At 42.7% G+C, this 18,407-nt stretch overlaps 2 protein-coding genes across 3 annotated transcripts; one reads left to right on the top strand and one right to left on the bottom strand.

Annotated features, from left to right (window-relative positions):
• Positions 1-5,656: 5,656 nt before the first annotated feature.
• LOC109486705 (kinase D-interacting substrate of 220 kDa-like) lies at positions 5,657-9,818 on the top strand. The gene is made up of 5 exons (XM_019790598.1): positions 5,657-5,788; positions 7,269-7,430; positions 7,646-7,826; positions 8,449-8,580; positions 9,079-9,818. Exons 1-5 carry the CDS (start codon positions 5,707-5,709, stop codon positions 9,269-9,271), a joined length of 750 nt encoding a protein of 249 aa, XP_019646157.1. The 5' UTR covers positions 5,657-5,706; the 3' UTR covers positions 9,272-9,818.
• A 648-nt stretch (positions 9,819-10,466) lies between these two features.
• LOC109486687 (kelch-like protein 3) lies at positions 10,467-16,980 on the bottom strand. 2 transcript variants are annotated; one of them, XM_019790579.1, is made up of 6 exons: positions 16,695-16,980; positions 15,860-16,064; positions 14,427-14,566; positions 12,882-13,082; positions 12,149-12,290; positions 11,623-11,838 (listed from the first exon to the last, which is right to left on the bottom strand). In XM_019790579.1, exons 1-6 carry the CDS (start codon positions 16,823-16,825, stop codon positions 11,728-11,730), a joined length of 930 nt encoding a protein of 309 aa, XP_019646138.1. In that variant the 5' UTR covers positions 16,826-16,980; the 3' UTR covers positions 11,623-11,727. The 2 variants fall into 2 exon arrangements, with proteins under 2 accessions (XP_019646137.1, XP_019646138.1); XM_019790578.1 differs by having other exon boundaries at positions 10,467-12,290.
• Between the last annotated feature and the right edge of the window lie 1,427 nt (positions 16,981-18,407).

The raw sequence follows: 18,407 nt of genomic DNA, 5'->3' as shown, positions 1-18,407 counted from the left end.
ACATCTGGAGTCAATTTTAGTCGCATCTTCATCTCTGCTTCATCTTGTCCCTTTCTTGCCTGTCCCATCTGTGCGGTACAATCCCACCATGGCCATGATGGCTCACGTGATGCCCGTGATTGTGCGCATTTTATCGCATACGGTGGTCCGGCGGGTTGTCTGTCAAGAGGCGGCATCTCCTTTTTATATTTCAGTCCATACCATGGTATGGATGAAATATATTGTGTTCTCTGATGTTTCTTCTTCTTCTTCTTCTCCTCCTCCTGCCACACAGTCAGAGGGATTCAACTCCGCCATCATTCAGCCAAATGACTTGAAATTTGGCATGGAGGTAGAGTGGGCCAATGCCCCCAGGCGTTTTTTTTCTATTTTTTTGATACATGCCTTTGAAAAATTTTTATGGGTTCACCACACCACGAAGTGGTGGTGAACCCATATTGCTTTTTCTGATGTTTCTTCTCCTCCTCCTCCTTCTCCTCCTCCTCCTCCTCCTGCCATATCTTTAAATGGATTCAGCTTCTTCATTTTAGGGCCTAAGGTCCTGAAATTTGGTATGGAGGTACAGTGGGCAAATACCCCTAGGCGTTTTTTAAATTTTTGTGATACAGGCTTTTAGAATGGTTTTATTTGAGTTTTTTGGCTGTGTTATAGCAAATGTATTACTGTGTTAGTGTGCCGTGTTTACCACGTCTGGGCATGAGTCATCACAATGGAATGCAGGGCATCAACCAATAGGCATGCAGCTTTCCTCTATACTTCTTGCTGATTGGCTGTTGGGATTTAACTTGATTAACACCCGCACAGAGCATTTCCACCTGCACAGAGCATTTCTTGTGATTGGCTGTTGGGATTTAACTTGATTAACACCTGCACAGATCTAGAGCATTTACATACTGACAGTATGTCTTTATTCAAGTGTTTTGGTAGGTATTTCAAGCTTTTCTGCTCCAGCATTGGAATGCGGGGCATGAACGTTTTTTATTTTATTTTGAAAATCAACAGTTTGCATTATGCAATTAAAAATCCTAACCAATAAAGTAGGGAATAGCTATCCAACTGTTGTTTTAGTTGTATGTTACTTCATATTATAGTTATATCAATGTAAACAGGGTTCTAGCTAGCGCTAAGTAGCGTCGGGGCCCGCGACGCTAAAATTTTGACCCGCTACGCCAATTTTCCCCCGCTACGCTAATTTTCAGTACAACGTAGCGGCATTGTGACTGCATTTCTTTGTTCAAAAATGCCAGATCAAATGTGAGAAATGTTTTTTTTTAGCAAAGTAACGCACGTGGCGGCCCTCCCAGGAGAATGGGGCGTGCCTAGGCGGGGCCTTGGCTTCTTTACAACTTGTGTTGCCGCCCTTCTGTGAGTGACAGCGGCAGTCTCTTGACGCCCAGACACTGGCGTCAGGGTGTTTAGCCCAGTCTGTAGAAGGGATGTTCCGCCCCCTTCATAGTGTCGGCTTTCCCTCTGGGACGCCATATATGGGCTGGCCTATTTAACAATTCCCACGCCACGATGTATGTAGCACAAATATGTTTCCTCCCGTGTTCAACAGATCTCTCCTTGTAACTCTGGACATAAACACCTTCCACTAAATTGCATTAATTCTATATCTTGCCAAGGTGAGAAAAAATACAAAGAGTTACAATGTACTTAGTCACCAGCCTAATAATTAAAGTGCTTTACAGTTCCAGCCGGCTCCCGAAAAGGGGAGGGGCCTCTAAAGCCCACAGCGGCAAACTTGCGTTGGTTGAAAATTTGCCACTTTAGTAATCTAAACAAGGGAGTTCACCCCTTGGATCCGTTCATAGTTTAAACAAGTAAATACAAATTATTGCTCTCTTGTCAAATTTTTGCCGTTTTTCTTTACGGGCGTTTGTGATCTTTGTGACACACATGGGTTTTCCTGCCACATATGCGTCAGTGCTGGCGCCATGCCGATTTCATGCTCTTAGCTACTGTGCGATCTATGTCGACATACTGGGTGTGCCTGTAATCATGTCAGCATCAAAGCTTGGCAATAACTGAATTGAAAGTTTATTGCAAATTCATGCGCGAGGGCTAATTGCAAGAACATGATAACAACAGTAAACAGTAGAATGATAATAAGTGATGCTAATGCTACTTTATATATACATTTGTAGTTATTGTTGGGTTTGATTTCTTTTCCGTGTGCAGTGGAGTATGAAATGGCCGACGTTTTGCGAGATATATAAATTGGGAGGTGTTAATAGAAATGCAGTTTTCTGTAGGCTGGGAAGGTGAATAAAGCTGGGGAACATTTTGGTGACCATTTCAAATAACTGATCTCTTTCGGTGCTATAATGAGAGCAATGACAAATAAAGTGCATTTCATCCTCCACTGCGTTTCCTGTACAATATTTACATATTCTGTCGTTAACAGGTAATTGTTTGTATCTACCCTTTTCTATTTCTAGTGTATGAGCGCTAACTCTAAGCTTACATATGGCTGATCTAACATCTAAGTCTTTGATGTGAAGATAACGTTCCATTGTGTATACAGGTTTCAGATGTCTATAAAATCTTAGCTTACCGACATCAACAGAGAGATTGTAAAGAAAGGTTTGGATATACATGTCAGAGAGCCTCTCAATTCTAAAAATTTCCTGGGGGAGCCCCCCCCCCCCCCCACTTCCCCCCTCTCGTGCTCTCCCCCCGCGCTGACGCGCCGCACGTCAGGTGGTGCGCCCCCCGCCGTTCATAAATTTCTGGATCCGCCGGTGGTACGACTTTTAGATGCAGGTTGGTGAAGTGAATGTTCTAAAGTCATGTACCAAATTATGAATGCTGTGTGAAGTACCTTGCATGCGCGTTTCATTGCAAGGTGTACGTCACAGCTATTGTTTGCGACGTTGTCGGTGAATTTGATCAGTCAACGTTGCAACACCAACTTCAATTTAGCGTTATTCGTAGCGAAGCGCCAGAATTTAGCGTAAAGCGTTGCCGGCCTCCTGGAATTTAACGTAAAGCGTTGCCGGCCTCCCGGAATTTAACGTAAAGCGTTGCCGGCCTCCTGGAATTCAACGTAAAGCGTTGCCGGCCTCCCGGAATTTAACGTAAAGCGTTGCCGGCCTCCCGGAATTTAACGTAAAGCGTTGCCGGCCTCCCGGAATTTAACGTAAAGCGTTGCCGGCCTCCTGGAATTTAACGTAAAGCGTTGCCGGCCTCCCGGAATTTAACGTAAAGCGTTGCCGGCCTCCTGGAATTCAACGTAAAGCGTTGCGAGCCTCCATAAATTTAGCGTAAAGCGTAATGAGGACCCCCGATGCAGACCCTCCCACAAGCCTGTCGGGAGTCGCCATTTCTTTGAAGTCTACTAATCGCTATCTTATAGGTGCCCGTGAGTAGCTTTTATTGCTTTGCGACTGGGCCGTGGGGCGGCGAACTGTTCTCTCAACGGCCAAACTCCCTTGACATGCTTATCTCTCTATTTTGGCCGATTTCTACTCTTTCCAGCCGCCTCCTCAAGCCTGGTAGAGGCTAACGTTCTCCGACCAAGTGTCTGTGGCAAAAATAAGGCGTCCAAAGACGCATGCCTGGGGACGTATTTCGACACATCGCCAGTGTACGAAGGACCAAAACGTCAAAATTTGTGCTCAACGAAGGAACTAAATTCAACAGAGAAGAGACTAATTTCAACAGAGAATGAGCTCAGCGGAGGAGCTGTGCTCGATCAGTGTTGATGCCCTAACGGCTAGGTAAAATTATCGCATGCATCATCTTTTCCTTTCCAATCAGGCCCGACAGTCCTACAATTTATCCGACAGTCCTACAATTTATCCATGAACCATGAACTTTCAAGATGATTGTTATAAAATAGAGGAATGAATGACGACCTTTATTGGGCATTTCGCGACTCTGGGTTAAGTTGGCAAAGTATAAATCACAACAAAACAAGACGAACAGATACATATACATGGTCTATTTGTATTTGTAAATCTTGGAGGTTTATTACGGCCCCACGCACTGTGAATGATACACACGATGCAGAACTCTCCAAGCAGAGGTTTGGGTTTGGGGTTATTTTTGGTGCGTTTTTAATTTTAGGCTTTTTTATCGCGGTTTCTTTTTTGCAATGGAATTTTTTTTCACTCAAAAAAGTCCCATCGCAAAAAGAAAATAAACCAAAATACGCCAAAAATAACCCCAAACCCAAACCTATTTGGAGAGTAACAGTGCAGCCCTTCTGGCTTCTCCTAGCTGTTTTACTGGCTCCTTGGTGGAGCTAGCTCTACGCACTATGAAAACATATACATGGATCACGTCACTTCAAAAAAGTACCGCATTCCAGAATATATAGCTTGGCTTAGATCGGCTGCAAATTTGTAAATTTTTGATGATAAGGTTTGGTTGAAGAGTACTGCATCGTGTGTATCATTCACAGTGCGTGGAGCCGTAATGAAATACAAATAGACCATGTATATGTATCTGTTCGTCTTGTCTTCTTTTGTTGTGACCTATACTTAGCCAACTTAACCAAGTGTGGCGAAATGCCTAATAAAGGTCGTCATTTATTCCTCAATTTTATAACAATCATCTTGAAAGTTCATGATTGTTATTGATGACTGGTTTATTCACATAAACACATAAACAAACAAAAGTCTGTGGCAGCCAAAAATATGAGAAACCACATAAAAGAAAAACCCTACAAGTTTGACCAGTGTAGCTATTCCAGCCTCAAAGTTTGCCCTAACCCTTTATATGAAAATTCACATGTTACTATATTATCATCTTTATACGAATCGTAATGTTATAACCAGCGTCCAGAGCGGCTTTTTTAACGCCCTGAAGGCAGCCGCTCTCAGCTAATCTCCAAGCAGATCTTTTGGTGGCCAAAAAAGATAGTATCCAACGCGCGGACAGTATCCAGCCGGCCGACAGTATCCAACCGGCCACCGAAGTTGGATGGGCCGGCTGTCAGAAAGAAACGGGGCATAGAAAAAGGTCACAATCTTCCCATTCAACCTCTGCTTGGAGAGTAGTAGGCGGGGCTTGGGTTTAGTGTTGATCTGCTTGTAGATTAGATTAGAAATGTAGTCTGAGACTACCCAGACTTCGGAAGCGCTGGTGGGAGTAGAAATTTATCTTTTTTGTCAGCAAATTTCTGCTCTTTTCAGCCACTTCCGAAGCACGGTAGAGACTAGGGGAAATTAACTATCCCGTGGACCAGTCTACCTCCGTGCGTGGACTGACTCTCGAGCTCATGGCCAATTAATCTTTATATTCTTCCCTTATTTTAGTCTTGTTCTGTTGTGACCTATACTAAGGGTGGCGAAATGCCCAATAGAGGTCGTCATTCAATCCTCTACTTTATAACAATCATCTTGAAAGTTCATGATTGTTATTTTGAATCCGGTTGTTGCATAAACTACAACACTGTCGGGCCTGATTGGAAAAGGAAAAAATGGTGCGATATCTTTTATAACTAGGGATGTTAGGGCATCAACACTCAGAGCACAGTCCCTTGGCCTCCCTTCGCTAAGCACAGCGCCTCCACTGAGCACAGCCCTTGAAATTAGTCCCTTCTCTGTTGAATTCAGTTCCTTCGTTGAGCATAATTATTCTCGTTTTGGTCCTTCGTACCCCCTGCAATACCCCACGTGACAAATTCCTCTCACTTCTGAGTCCTGACAGAACAACAACACGCGCGCAAGCTGTGCCCACAACAGCGGTCCTGACGACATGGCGGAAGACGCGAATGAAGCTCTGCTGTACGCTGCTCGGAACGGCTGTCTACAAGGCGTTAAAGATGCTCTGAAAGCCGGTAAGCACATCTTTCTTCGCTAGCCTCTACAAGTCATCCTGTGGCGTATGTTTCAAACTGTAATCCGCTCTGGTCTGATACTACCAGTGTTTTGAAGCACCATGGAGGGGGAGGTAGAACTCCATGGAAGCACTGACCCGGTGAGCTAGAGACCACACATAACCCATACAACCATTTTATTCCAAACAAAACCACTGTTGTTTTTCCCGTTCAATTAGCCTGGGTGCCAAACCCATGACACACGACCAAAGTATCTCAGTGAGATGCTTTGTGTCTAGTCGGCTATAGGTCTGTCAACCAGGCTACGTTCTAATTATCAGCCTTGTTTTCTCCCGGAACTGTTCGCAATCTAAAACAGATGCCTCGCCACTCGTGCATCGCGTAACACTTTCCAAGCAGAGGTTGAGGAGGACGATTGTGGTCTTTCTTCTTCTTTCTATATAAATCATACCCCCGTTTTCTGGCAAGTGGAGCGTAGCGACATAAAACTGAGCGAATAGTAGCAATTCTTCTCCACCAACCTCTGCATGGAGAGAACTTGCATGATTTCTTCCTTGTATAATTTTGTAGTACGTAATATTTCAGTAGTATAGCTTCATTTATTTTATAAGTGCTGCATGCTGTTTGCATTTGCAGTTTCTTTGTCAGGTAACTTTATTTCTCGTCGTCTCAATCCGATTGAATTTGAAAACAGGGCTTCGAACAATTAGATGATTATTGAATATGTAGATCAACAGATAAGGACTCGCGCAGAAGTGCGAAGTACAGTGCACTAGCGACACCTTTTGATCTTTCACCGACTGTGCAAAAAATTTACATACAAGCTCGGGCTGAAAAGGGAAGACTAGCACGACTGTTTTGGACCACTTTGCCTTTTGTTCTAATTAATCTCGAGCTCGCGTCACAATAACTATTGTCAGCACTAGTCTCCTTCACAAATGCCATTAGGATAGCCTTGTAAATTATTATTATGTTAGGCCCGGTTCACACGTGTTTATATGTGTTGGGCGTAAAACGGTTCTGTGCGACAGATTTTTTATCGTGTAAACAACCTCCGCCACAGACACGCGGTGCCGCGCGTCATTTTTCTGTGGCACGTCCAGGAAGTGCCACAGGAAAACCACTACTCTTGAACGATGAAAAATGATCCACTTCATCAGCTTTTACGTAAACAACCCTTGCATATTACAACTGTAGATTTTTTCTGTAATTTTAACTTAAAGTAAGCATTGAATCAACTGTTTTTATATTGCATTATTGTACTTTTAACGTGTGGTATTGTACCGTAATTTTTAATGTTAATTTGATATGCAACAAATAGGTTTTTATCAAATGTAACGAACTTTTATCAAATAGCTGCGCATTTTGTGTTTTAAAGCCTTCTCAATTCAGCCGAATATGGCAGCTTACAGGCTTTTGTGTGTACTTGTATGGTACAAATAAACCAGTCTCTCTCTCTCTGTCTCTCTCTCAAACGCAGGTGCAGACATTGACTATGAGGATGATGAGATCACAGCGCTGTTACATGCTTCCATCAACGGGGATGTCGACATCGCAAGACTGCTGCTCCGCCAGGGGGCGTCCGTATCGAAGAGAACCAAGCAGATATCATGTGGCCCCCTTCATGCAGCAGCGGGCAATGGTAAGCTGTCAATTAAAAAATTGCTTGGCTAGAAATATGCCAGTCATAGCTGAAACAGTTGAGAATTAAAATGTGAACCGTCTTTCGGTGAAACAAAATTTGTGATCTGAAAAACACGCTAAAACAAAATTTCTGACATGATAGTATTATATTTCTTACGCCCTGGAATGTAACATTGGTTGATGCGTATTTCTCACCTTGCAACTCCAACCCAGGGCATACAGAAGTAGTGAAGTTGCTGGTACATCATGGGGCAACATTAGCCGTCCGGGATGCCTACCAGAGAACCCCACTCATGGTTGCCATCATGTACAAACAAGTGGACACTGGTCGGCAACTGATCGAGCTTGGGGCGAGAGTTGATCTGACCGACGATCAGGGTGTGGCGGCCAAGAGGTAAGTGTCCCATACAGGGTTCTCACTACCATTTTTTCACAGCATAGGGGTCAGGTACAGAAGAACAAATTTTGTGGCACAAGTTGCGCATTGAGCAGGAAATTTGAAACTCACAACCCCCTGAGACACTATTTCTTGTTTATTGAGGGTCAGATTTTGTGAAGTTAAGGCTATAGCTTTATTCTAAAGTTATACTTTCATTTTATGCAAGATTTATGCTGGTTGAAAGAAAGCATAGGGGTCCAAATCACAGCATAGGGGGTCCAGATTACAGCATAGGAAAAGGCCTGGCGAGAACACTGCCATATACTAGTATTCGACTGTTTTGACTGATAGGAAAGTATTATTTTGGGTCGCTGAGCTGTGGGCAGCACATTGGTGGTGGAAAGATTGACAGCCAGAACGACAGGTCAAAAGGCCAAACACTGGAAATGGGGGTTGAGTAGAGAGTAGGTTGACAGCACGTGGGTGGGGTGAAGATACCAGCAGGCAGATTGAGAATGACAGGTCAAAAGGTCAGGCAAGGGAAATCGGGCGAGCCTAAAGGTCACCAAAATCAAAAAAACTTGAAGTCTGAAATCTCGTATTTCCTGCTCCCTTAATGAGTCCCATTTTCCACTAGGTACTGTGAGTTTTACATGAAGGGCGAAGACTTGGACTGTGCACGTAAAGAGATGCTGGGGCTGATAGAAGAAGCACTGAAGACCAAGCTGCTGAGATGCTGCAACCCTACATGTGGCAAACCGGGCTACAGGTAGGTTTTGTTACCTCTGGGTGTAAGGTGTGTCCGTGTGTGTGTTTTGAGTGTGTGCGCGTGTTTTGTGTGAGCCAGTGTGTGTGTGTGTATGTCAGTATGTGTGTGTTTCTATGTATATGTGTTTGTATGTCAGTGTGTATGTGCATGTACATGTATGTTTGTGTGTGCATGTTTGTACATTGTTGTAGTATTTGTGTGTGTGTGTGTGTGACGGGTGTGGTATTATATACATTATGTAGCAGAACAGAGTTGGAGGGGCTGGTCACCATATACATGTACATGAATTTGTTTGAATACAAATAAATAGAGCAGTAGTTTGTTAGGCTAGACCATATAAAGTCTTGAACATTATGCATTTGCCTTGCAATTGTTACATCTCTTGTTCCATCTGAATGTCTCAATCAAAGTTTGTAACCTACAATGGACAGTTGAAAAGCTTTTATGAATTCTACCGTAGTCCTGAACAGCTTCTGTAACTGTTATTCTCCTCCCCAGGTCCACCCTGAAGCTGTGTGCCCAGTGCAAGCTGACCCGGTACTGCAGCCGAGACTGTCAGAAACAACACTGGACTGTCGGACACAAGAAGAGCTGCGGACATGACGCGTACACTGGCAATGGACCAGACCCTTTGTACCTAAAATTGACCAGGTTGAGGATAGCGTATCAAAATAGCTTACAACAAACATAACTCTACAGACTTTACAACTTTTTCCATTTTTAGAATGAAATGTTTGATCACTACTTCAGGGGACGGATGTATTGTTTTGGGTGGCCGAGTCCTGGGTTTGTCTTTCTGTCCTGATAGCTTCGGTTTCATATTATGCAGGAAGCATCATACAACCCCCTCTACGGTTCCAATACAGTCATGAAAACCCAAAACACTTCCAGGTCTGTGAACTTAAAGACTGCATTTACATATACCTCAAATATATTGCACCTTGTAACGTTACATGTGCTACAGTTTCTTCATGAAGTTCATGTAAAATACCAGCGTGTCTGTGTGTTTCCGCAACTTTGTTGTCAGCATAACTTTACCTTCTGAGGTTAAGTTAGAATTTAGAACAGAGAAATTGTCTATTAAACAAAACCATAGAAAGCTCAACTTTGGGTGGCACCCCTATAGTACAGCAGTGACATCTAGCATCTCTTGTATTACAAGTAGTTACCTTCGTCAGATGGGTATGTTGTCCATTTGGGCTTGGTTGAGTGGTTGTAGTGTGGGTCTGTATGAATATATCGTCTATCGAATATACCTCTAGAAATTGCTGATGGATGTTATTGATATTTGGTATGTGAGTAGCTGTTGTAAAAGTGAATGTCAAGGTCAAAAATTGTCTACCTACCATTTTGCAACAGTACTGCAGGAGGCTTTTTATGCACTTCTTAATTGTGAAGTTTGAAAATGATTATCCTGTTATGTTCCTACATTGCTGCAGAGGGTTGAATATTTTGGGTAGAACATAACTAGAGAAGCTGTAGGTTCTTTTTTTTTTAATCCATTCTTTAGGCCACACCAATTTAATTTGTTGGTTCTCGGATTTTTTCAGAAAAATTATGAAGCGACAGGGCGAAAAAAATAAAATAAAAACAGGTCTAGGCATCCTATTATAGCCCCAAATGCTACAATATGAGCCATGAAGTCAACAAAAAAGGCTGGGTTAAAATTTAAAGTACAAATTTTGAACGTTTTAATCAAACCACTGCCTTTATAGATGGAAAAAAACTGTAACAACTAGGAAGAAAAGGAATTTCCTCAACTGTTGGGGGCAAAATATGAGCATTTTTTAGTTGATTCAGAACCAGAATCTTTTTTTTTTTTGCAAATCAGAAAAAAATGAAGAGGCGAATCCGAGAACCAACAAATTAAATTGGTGTGGCTTTATTGAGCATTGATGATTTAGAGCTTGTGGAACTTAGTAATTTATAGTGAAGGTAAAGATTAAATATTCAATGACTCACAGTATAAAAACAATGACTTAACACTGTAAAGCTTACACATCCCTTATACATGTGCATGTATACACTGTATTAAACACAACAGGACCTTTAGCACAATAAATAGCATTATGATAGTATTAAGAAAATAGCGAAGTACAAGTGCAAAATACATGTACACTACTCATAACCATCGGCTTAAGCTTTAATCAGCCACAAATGGTCAAAGTCCTCTAAATAGTACCATCATATCAGTTAACATAGCTCTTTGTTTGCATACAATCAGGATTGGTGTTTTGCTCATTGCAGCAGCAACACCTACCTACATTGCCAAGTATTGCCTTGAGGAGGTAAACACTTGGTTGTGAAAAAAAGAACATTGTTATCCAACCTAATGAAACTATAATTAAATTCAAGGAGTACATTCACATCTGTATTGAATTGACTGCAGCTATGATGAGGATACCTTCTATGACCAATTTGCCAACCATTAAGTCTTACCCTTCTGAAAACAATTTCATCAGGTTGGTACAACATAGAGCATTTGGGATTTTTTTTGGGCAGTGATGAACCACATAACTCTCGAGAACAACCAACGTACCCGGTGGATAAAGAAAGCAGTCTGGATAAGAAAGTCAACCCCAGTGATGAACCGGGATTAGGGGGGATACAAGCTTAGCCACCTTGGGATTGTGTTCTCACTGCCAAAGTGGCACCTGCGAGTATATCAGCCACACCTTGCGGCAAGAAGAAGAACTGCAGTCTGAGGAGGGTGTCGGATAAACATAGAAATTTCTGCAGATGAAAGACATTATTGGTTGTGTAAAACTAAAAGAAAATCCTAATACACAGTCTTTACTTGTTAGCCTACTGTACTTTACTTGCCCATACCCTTCCCATGTAGCCACGGAAGGTACATACGTGCTGCAGGGCACAGGGAACCACACAACATATCATTTACAGTAGGCACAGTGGCCTCCAAGTCCCTCCAGCAGGTATCTGCAGACCTGTCATACACAAGGATGAGAGCGCCTTCTGGGGTGTCTGTGACAGCATCTTGGATTTCTACCCATACGTACAGCTGGTTCTCCAAGACAAAGAGACGGGGAAGATGGTTGTTATAGTGTCCTACATGATAGTCCAGGTCACCTTGTGTCTGCCAGCAGTCTAACTCTGTATCATACGACATAAACGTGTAACAACAGGCATCTAGTACAAAGATCTCTGTTCCCAGTGCAGCGGCTGTGCAGAACTCGGGGATGGTTTGCGGTGGAGTTCTCCTGCACCAACAGTCCTGGTTTGGGTCGTAGCGATGCATTTCTGTGTTCGTGAGGAAATATATGTGTGGACCACAGGACACTGTTAGTAAGTTATTGTGTCTTGTACCACACTGCAGCGGCGAACACTCCTGCCACTGGTCTGTACACCAGTTGTACTTTCTGATCTGCACCAAAGTGCTGTTTCTTGTGTCTATCACATAAACGTGATATAAGATCTTATCAACTTCAAAAAGGAAGTTTTCGTTAAGCAACGAAAGGTTTTTGTCTGGCCTATACACTGGGGATGTACAAGCTTGGTCCCATGTATTATCGGCATGGTTGTACTCGAGCACGTACAAGTGATCATCTACCTCTGGCTCTTTGGCAAGGATATAAATATCATTGTTGCTGGTAGCTGTTATGGCCAGGGCTCCTGGAGGCAGACTGACTGGATCGTAACTGCAGTTGACGTACTTCCCTGCCCTTGGATTCATGAAGAGTATCTTATTGGTCCTGGGGAGGGGACAAAATATAAACTTTATTGCACAACAACTGTACAAGGTACAAAGTTGACATCTATTGGTACATAACTACTGTAACAGTTAATCTACATAATACAATGTGTAGTATGGGTTGAGAATGGGCTTTGACAATCATTGGAGCAAATTTGGAATGTATTTTCCTTTGTATACTATACTTTAGATAAAACATCAGAAAATTCATGTCAGGTAGGTGTCACTTCTGCTGACAGTTGTAATACTAAAGAAATTGTGGTCCCAAACATGATTGAGTGCATATAACTCCAGCAATAGACTGAACAGGGCAAATGTGACAGACATAGAGGACAACAAATACTCCCATTGTAGTAATTAACAATTTATTCTAAATATGATGTGAGAGGTTATGAACCCAGTCACATTTGGGACTGCATTCTTCACATTGCAGCAGCGACATCTAGCTTCAGTATGAAGTATGCCCATTGCCCTATGAAGCGAAACCGCGAAACCACAAGATGTCATATTCCATAGAATATGACAGTCACTGAAATGTCCACCAGATTTAAGTCTTCCTAGTCAAGTAGATGTAATTGTAATGAGTACGAACTTTGTATTGAAAAGCAGTGCCATTTCCAGGGAGCCCATCCCCACTCTCCTGGGTAGGTTGGAAGTCTCCTTGACCACATTCCTGATGACAAACCTCCCAGGATCCTCCCTGACTAGGGGGTGATCCAAGATGGCCGCCATGTCATCTGAGGTCAGCAGGTTAAATCGGATGTGTGGGAGGATGCTGGGTAGGTGGTGCAGTCTGCAGGGTACATGTTATCAACTACAATTAGGCCACACCAATTTAATTTTATGGATGACATCCTCAGAAGATGCCCAAACTAGTGCGCGCCGGCGAATAAAAAAATTCTGGCTAAAAATAAACCACAGGAATACTGTACAAAGCTGGTATTGTGAATTTGCGGCAGTACTTAAGAGACGTATACGACAAGCCGGCACATGCTGGCTTTTTGCGGAATGTATGAATATATAGCTACACGACTCAAGTATCGGTACTGTACGTGTGTACTGAGTTCTTGAGTCATGTAGCTTCGAATTCGATAGCCTGGGTTCTCGGCTCCATATTATCACTAACTACCATGGACTACACAGGCGTAGAGCCAGGCCAGAGCTTCGGTGGACGTGATCTTTTTTTTTTTAGGGCGATAGGCGAAAATCAATGCTCGCGCGGATGTCATCCATAAAATTAAGTCGGTGTGGCCTTACATTGCTCAAAAGAGTCTGCATCGTATCCTTAGGTTCTGGGTTCGAAAGCCTGGCAGATCCATGATTGCTGAGCCTTTGTCATTAAGGCATCCCTGGACTCATGATCAGCTTCAGTAAGAGATGTCCTCTCTGATAGGATTTAAAGTAAAGCTGCAGGTTCTGTGTTTGAGGACTTAAGTGATCTACAACTACACTTATCTCATGGCCCTTCTATAACTTAGTAGTACAACTACACCCAAGGCTACCACACTTGTAACACTTATACCATCTACAATAGTATAACTTGTACACGTACGCTCATGCGTACCACGATAGTGTCACTAATTGTACAAGTAAACTCAAGACTATAAAATTTTCCTATCTTTGGTATTTTCTTCTCATATTGATCATTTCTTGAGTGGAATTATATTTTTCAAGCAGGTGAAAATCAGTGTTTTCACTGATGCTATCCACAGGATTTCCTTGCTGTGGCCTGATGCAATGTTTTGTATTATATCATACCCGGGCCGCGATAACGTTCGATAACGGGTTCCGGACCGGGCCATACTTTACGGTACGGCCCGGGCTTCCATGAAACGATTAGAACACGTTTATCCCTAACCATATGCGCCGCTTTCGAAAATTCGAATACAGAATCCGGACGTTGGAACTGATTTTGTAGCACTTTTGGGTTTAGGGACATCAACTTTTGGATCATTTTGCATTGAAAGGTGTGTTTTCTTGGGTAGGTATGACATAAATAAAAAACAACACGGTGTATTCCGCATCGCCCTCGGTCCCGGCCCTCCCGCGAGTCGGATTGCCCTCCTGTCTTCGGGCGATCCGAATACCCCGTGTTGTGTTCTATATTAACACTCAGCCAATCATTAGTTATACCCACCTGTCCTCCCTGCTGTGCTGCACCCATCTCACCACAGCCTCCCACACTCTTGTCTCCTCTTCAACATCCAGCTCATCATGGCTGATGATCTCAGTCAGCTGATCCACACTCAGGCTGCAGAACTCCTCACTGGAGGAAACCTGTGGACGTGAAAAATAAGGCTACACCGCCTTAATTTTATGGATGACATCCTCTGAAGACCCCCAAACTAGTGCGCACGGGCGAATAAAAAAAAATTCCGACCAAAAATAAAAATGCTACTAAACCACAGGAATACAAAGCCAGTATTGTGAATTTACGGCAGTACATAGAAACATATATGACAAGCCGGCTTTTTATGGAATTTATGAATCGGCACTGTACGTATGTACTGAGTTCTTGAGTCGTGGAGCTTCGGCAGCCTGGGTGCCGTCCTCCAGAGTTACCACCTCCGTATTGTCGCTAACTACTATGGACTACCCAGGCCTAGAGCCAGGCCAGAGCCTCGGAGGACGGACATAATCTTTTTTTTTTTTTGAGAACAGGCAAAAAGGAATGCGCGCATGGATGTCATCCATAAAATAAAGGCATTGTATATGGCCCAAGCTTAAACAAATGTGACACTGTGGATCTTAATAAGGTAAATCTGAGGATGTTTTTATTTGCTGTGATCTCTCCCGCACAAATTTATGACACTGCAAACATGTGTTCCATTGTATCACTACTGTACAACAGAACTGTTTCAACTGTGGGTCTGGAACACAGACAAAACATTTGTCTCTATGTCCTTGCTGCAAAGTGAAACAAGTGCAAAATTGAATGACTTCACGGTATTGTATAATGTATATGCATACAATCTAGAAGCTTTTTACACCACAGTCAGAAGCTGAGACACACTTCATTTGTATGTACGCATTTGGTGAAAGAAGCTGAAAGAAGGTTTTCTCATTGTCAAATTGTCATTTAGATATTGTTACTAGAGAGTAATAAGTGAATATTTTGATGGGTGGAGATGGAAATTTGTTTTTCCACTTCTGCATCAAATTGGCTGCTACAGCAGACATTGTAAATACATGTACAAGGCTGGAAATTCCACATACATTTGCAGGTTAGCGCAGGCGTATGTTCAAAAACTAACAAAGGAAATTATGGCAACGAATGAATGAATGAATGTCTTTATTTCCGGTATTTCACCCATAGGAAACAACCACGGTACAAACATAGAAACACAAACTATACATACAGCATTTTATATACATTTTTAAAAAAGGAATTTCTGAACTGACACTGGTTTCAATGGTTTCCGAACAATTTTTTTATGATCCATACTTGTTTAATTTCTGAGTGGTGCAGGTAAACTTTGTCTGGTGCAGTTACCTGGCTGCACCATTGCAGGTGTGCAGAAAAGGGATTTCAAGCCCTAAATATTTAATTTTAATATTGAAGAGACCAACCTTAGCAAAGTGCCTACAGATCCACTGCCGACAACGTTTCAGGACGATATCCAAAGAGAAGACATCAGCAAACTTGTACAGGTGCACACAGGTGGTGCACTCAACACTCATGGCCATGTAGCTGCTGCAGGTGTCTCTCACATAGTCCAGCTGCAGGAGGTCAGCTGCCTGGTACAGGTGCTGCAAACATGTCTGCATCAAAACCCTGTAAGTACATAAATTAAAAATGAAGATTGAATAGGTACAGGCCTCAAAATTAACTTTTCTTACTGTCCCAGCACTGCCCTGAAATATATTTCAACTATCCTAAAGTGAGGTGGAACTGTCCGAACCTGTTTTTCGGGAAGTACTAGACTACTAGTAAACTAAGTAAGTTGGATGGCAGCAACTTTAAGTCAACTTTATTTTAGTTATGTTCTGACTCCCAGGCGGGCTATAATTGCAGTGTAGACAACATATTTGGGGGGCTTTTCCTAAGCCAAAAGCTGGGACGTGTGCCTGATCAACAAAAGTAGGGCTGACATTCTGATGTTGATTATTTCTATTGTCCCAGAAATGTCCCAAAGTATCTCTTTAGTTGTCCCTAAAATCCTAAATCACTGGCTCACTGAGATACTTTGTGTCCAGTGCACTATGGGTCTGGCATCCAGGCTATCAAACTGCCTTCGAAAAAAGTTAATTTTTTTTGTTATCAGTGAAGCCAGTTGACAGCTTGGACAAATATATTTGGGGAGGGTTCTCAGTCCCCTCCCCTTCCTCCGTTCTCGACCTTTTTTTCTTATTTTTATTTACTAATTCTGCCTGTTTTGTCTCTGGTTTAAAATGTCAGCCTTACCTGCAAAATAACCGTGTTCTGCCGACTTTCCGCCATGTCGCTTGTAAACATGGCTCTGAAGTAGGGGCTGGCCGCGGACAGAACAAGCCGATGGCAGGGAAACCGCCGGCCCTCGACTTCAAGGACGACATCCTGCAGTACCCCAGTCCTCTGAAGATCACCCAGAGTCCCAAGAAACCCGTTCAGATAGCTCTCGTCTTGGTAAGAACGAGGACGAAGTGCACTGTCTTGAGAAGCACGGTGTACCATGCCCGCCGCGGCAGCCATGATGATGATTATCTATAGGGTGCTGTAACTTACTCTCCAAGCAGAGGTTTGGGTTTGGGGTTATCATTTTGGCGTGTTTTTAGTTTTTTTTTCGGGGTTTCTCTTTTACACTGGAATTATTTTTTTGTTGGGTGAGAAATAATTCCAGTGCAAAAGAGAAACCCCGATAAAAAGCCTAAAAACACGCCAAAAACAACCCCAAACCCAAACCTCTGCTTGGAGAGTACTGTAACTCCCACAATACATCTTGCCATTTCCTTGACACCATGATCTTGCCCATTTACTTTAATAGGCCATGTTGATTTGATTATATGGATGACATCCTCTGGTAACCCCAAAACTGATTGGAGTGTGCGCATAAAAAAAAAGTTTGGCCAAAAAAAGCTGCCTTCTGATTATGAAATCTTGGGGGCAAATATTACACCTGGATGCCAAACTAGTATCGGGCCGTTAGCCGAGCCCTTCGCCCGCCTATCTAAATTACCGCTACGGGGGAGTTGCGCCCGAGGGGTTTGTTCGGCCCTACCAGGCTCTCCCCCCGGGCTAGACTCCCCCGTAGCGGCAATTTACACCAGCGGGCGAAGGGCTCTTGCGGCCCGGAAAACGAGTTCTGGATTCCAGGGTATAAGGTGGCCATGAAGGATGAAGGTTGAACACAGAATAATGTCACGGAGTAGATGAAGTAACTATATTAACGGTTGATTTGATAATTAATATCTATATTTAATCGTATAATTTCAACACTGAGAAAGACATGAGCAGTCCATCTAGAGTACAAGGTCACCCAACATCCAATTCAAGGACACTATAGGAAGTTAAGGGTTAATTGGTGGAACACTAGGGTTGCACGTCTTCTTTAGGTTACCTGAGGTAAACACAGAAGTTTAACTAAATATGTTAATAGTCCCTTTTTACAGGCTACATGGCACAGATTTAGGGACAACACCAAGTTCAGTAATAGTGTAACGATCCAATCCCAGGGTTTATGGAATGAGCAGAAGAGACGAGTGGAGTACTGTAGATCTGTATGTATTCTTCAGAACATGTGGGTAACTCTAACTCAACTGGATATAACTGGTTCCTAGTGGACTTGCCTACTCGCCACCGGGGGTGGCAGGTTATACCATTCCCATAGGGGGGACTCTATGGTTCAGCATATTAGATCCTTACACTCTTCCCCCCTACAACAAGTAAAACTTCTCCTGAAGTTTACAGATATAACAATGTATATATAATTGTATATAACAATGTATAAGTATAATAGTAATCCAACATAACAAAATGCAACGGGGAACAGTCCGTATCCGTAACAGTACGAATAAAACTACTGAATAAAGCTTAACTTGTATTAAAGCTGTCATCACAATAACAAGTAACTTACATGTATCTGAAGTTTGACTTACACTAAAGTTTACCAATATCATGTAAACATATCAGAGCATAAAC

Source organism: Branchiostoma belcheri, unplaced genomic scaffold (assembly GCF_001625305.1).
Source record: "Branchiostoma belcheri isolate BF01 breed outbred unplaced genomic scaffold, Haploidv18h27 scaffold82, whole genome shotgun sequence".
In the NCBI taxonomy this organism is placed as follows: Eukaryota; Metazoa; Chordata; class Leptocardii; order Amphioxiformes; family Branchiostomatidae; genus Branchiostoma; species Branchiostoma belcheri.
The sequence above is the reverse complement of the archived record's forward strand: the minus strand, read 5'-3'. Positions and strand labels throughout refer to the sequence as shown.

Coding starts and splice junctions, on each gene's coding strand:
- LOC109486705 (XM_019790598.1), top strand. CDS start 5,707: ATGGCGGAAGACGCGAATGAAGCTCTGCTGTACGCTGCTCGGAACGGC. Junction 5,789..7,268: donor TAAAGATGCTCTGAAAGCCG/GTAAGCACATCT, acceptor TCTCAAACGCAG/GTGCAGACATTGACTATGAG. Junction 7,431..7,645: donor TCATGCAGCAGCGGGCAATG/GTAAGCTGTCAA, acceptor ACTCCAACCCAG/GGCATACAGAAGTAGTGAAG.
- LOC109486687 (XM_019790578.1), bottom strand. CDS start 16,825: ATGTCGTCCTTGAAGTCGAGGGCCGGCGGTTTCCCTGCCATCGGCTTG. Junction 14,567..15,859: donor TCTGTAGGCACTTTGCTAAG/GTTGGTCTCTTC, acceptor TCACGTCCACAG/GTTTCCTCCAGTGAGGAGTT. Junction 13,083..14,426: donor CAGCACAGCAGGGAGGACAG/GTGGGTATAACT, acceptor TGTACCCTGCAG/ACTGCACCACCTACCCAGCA.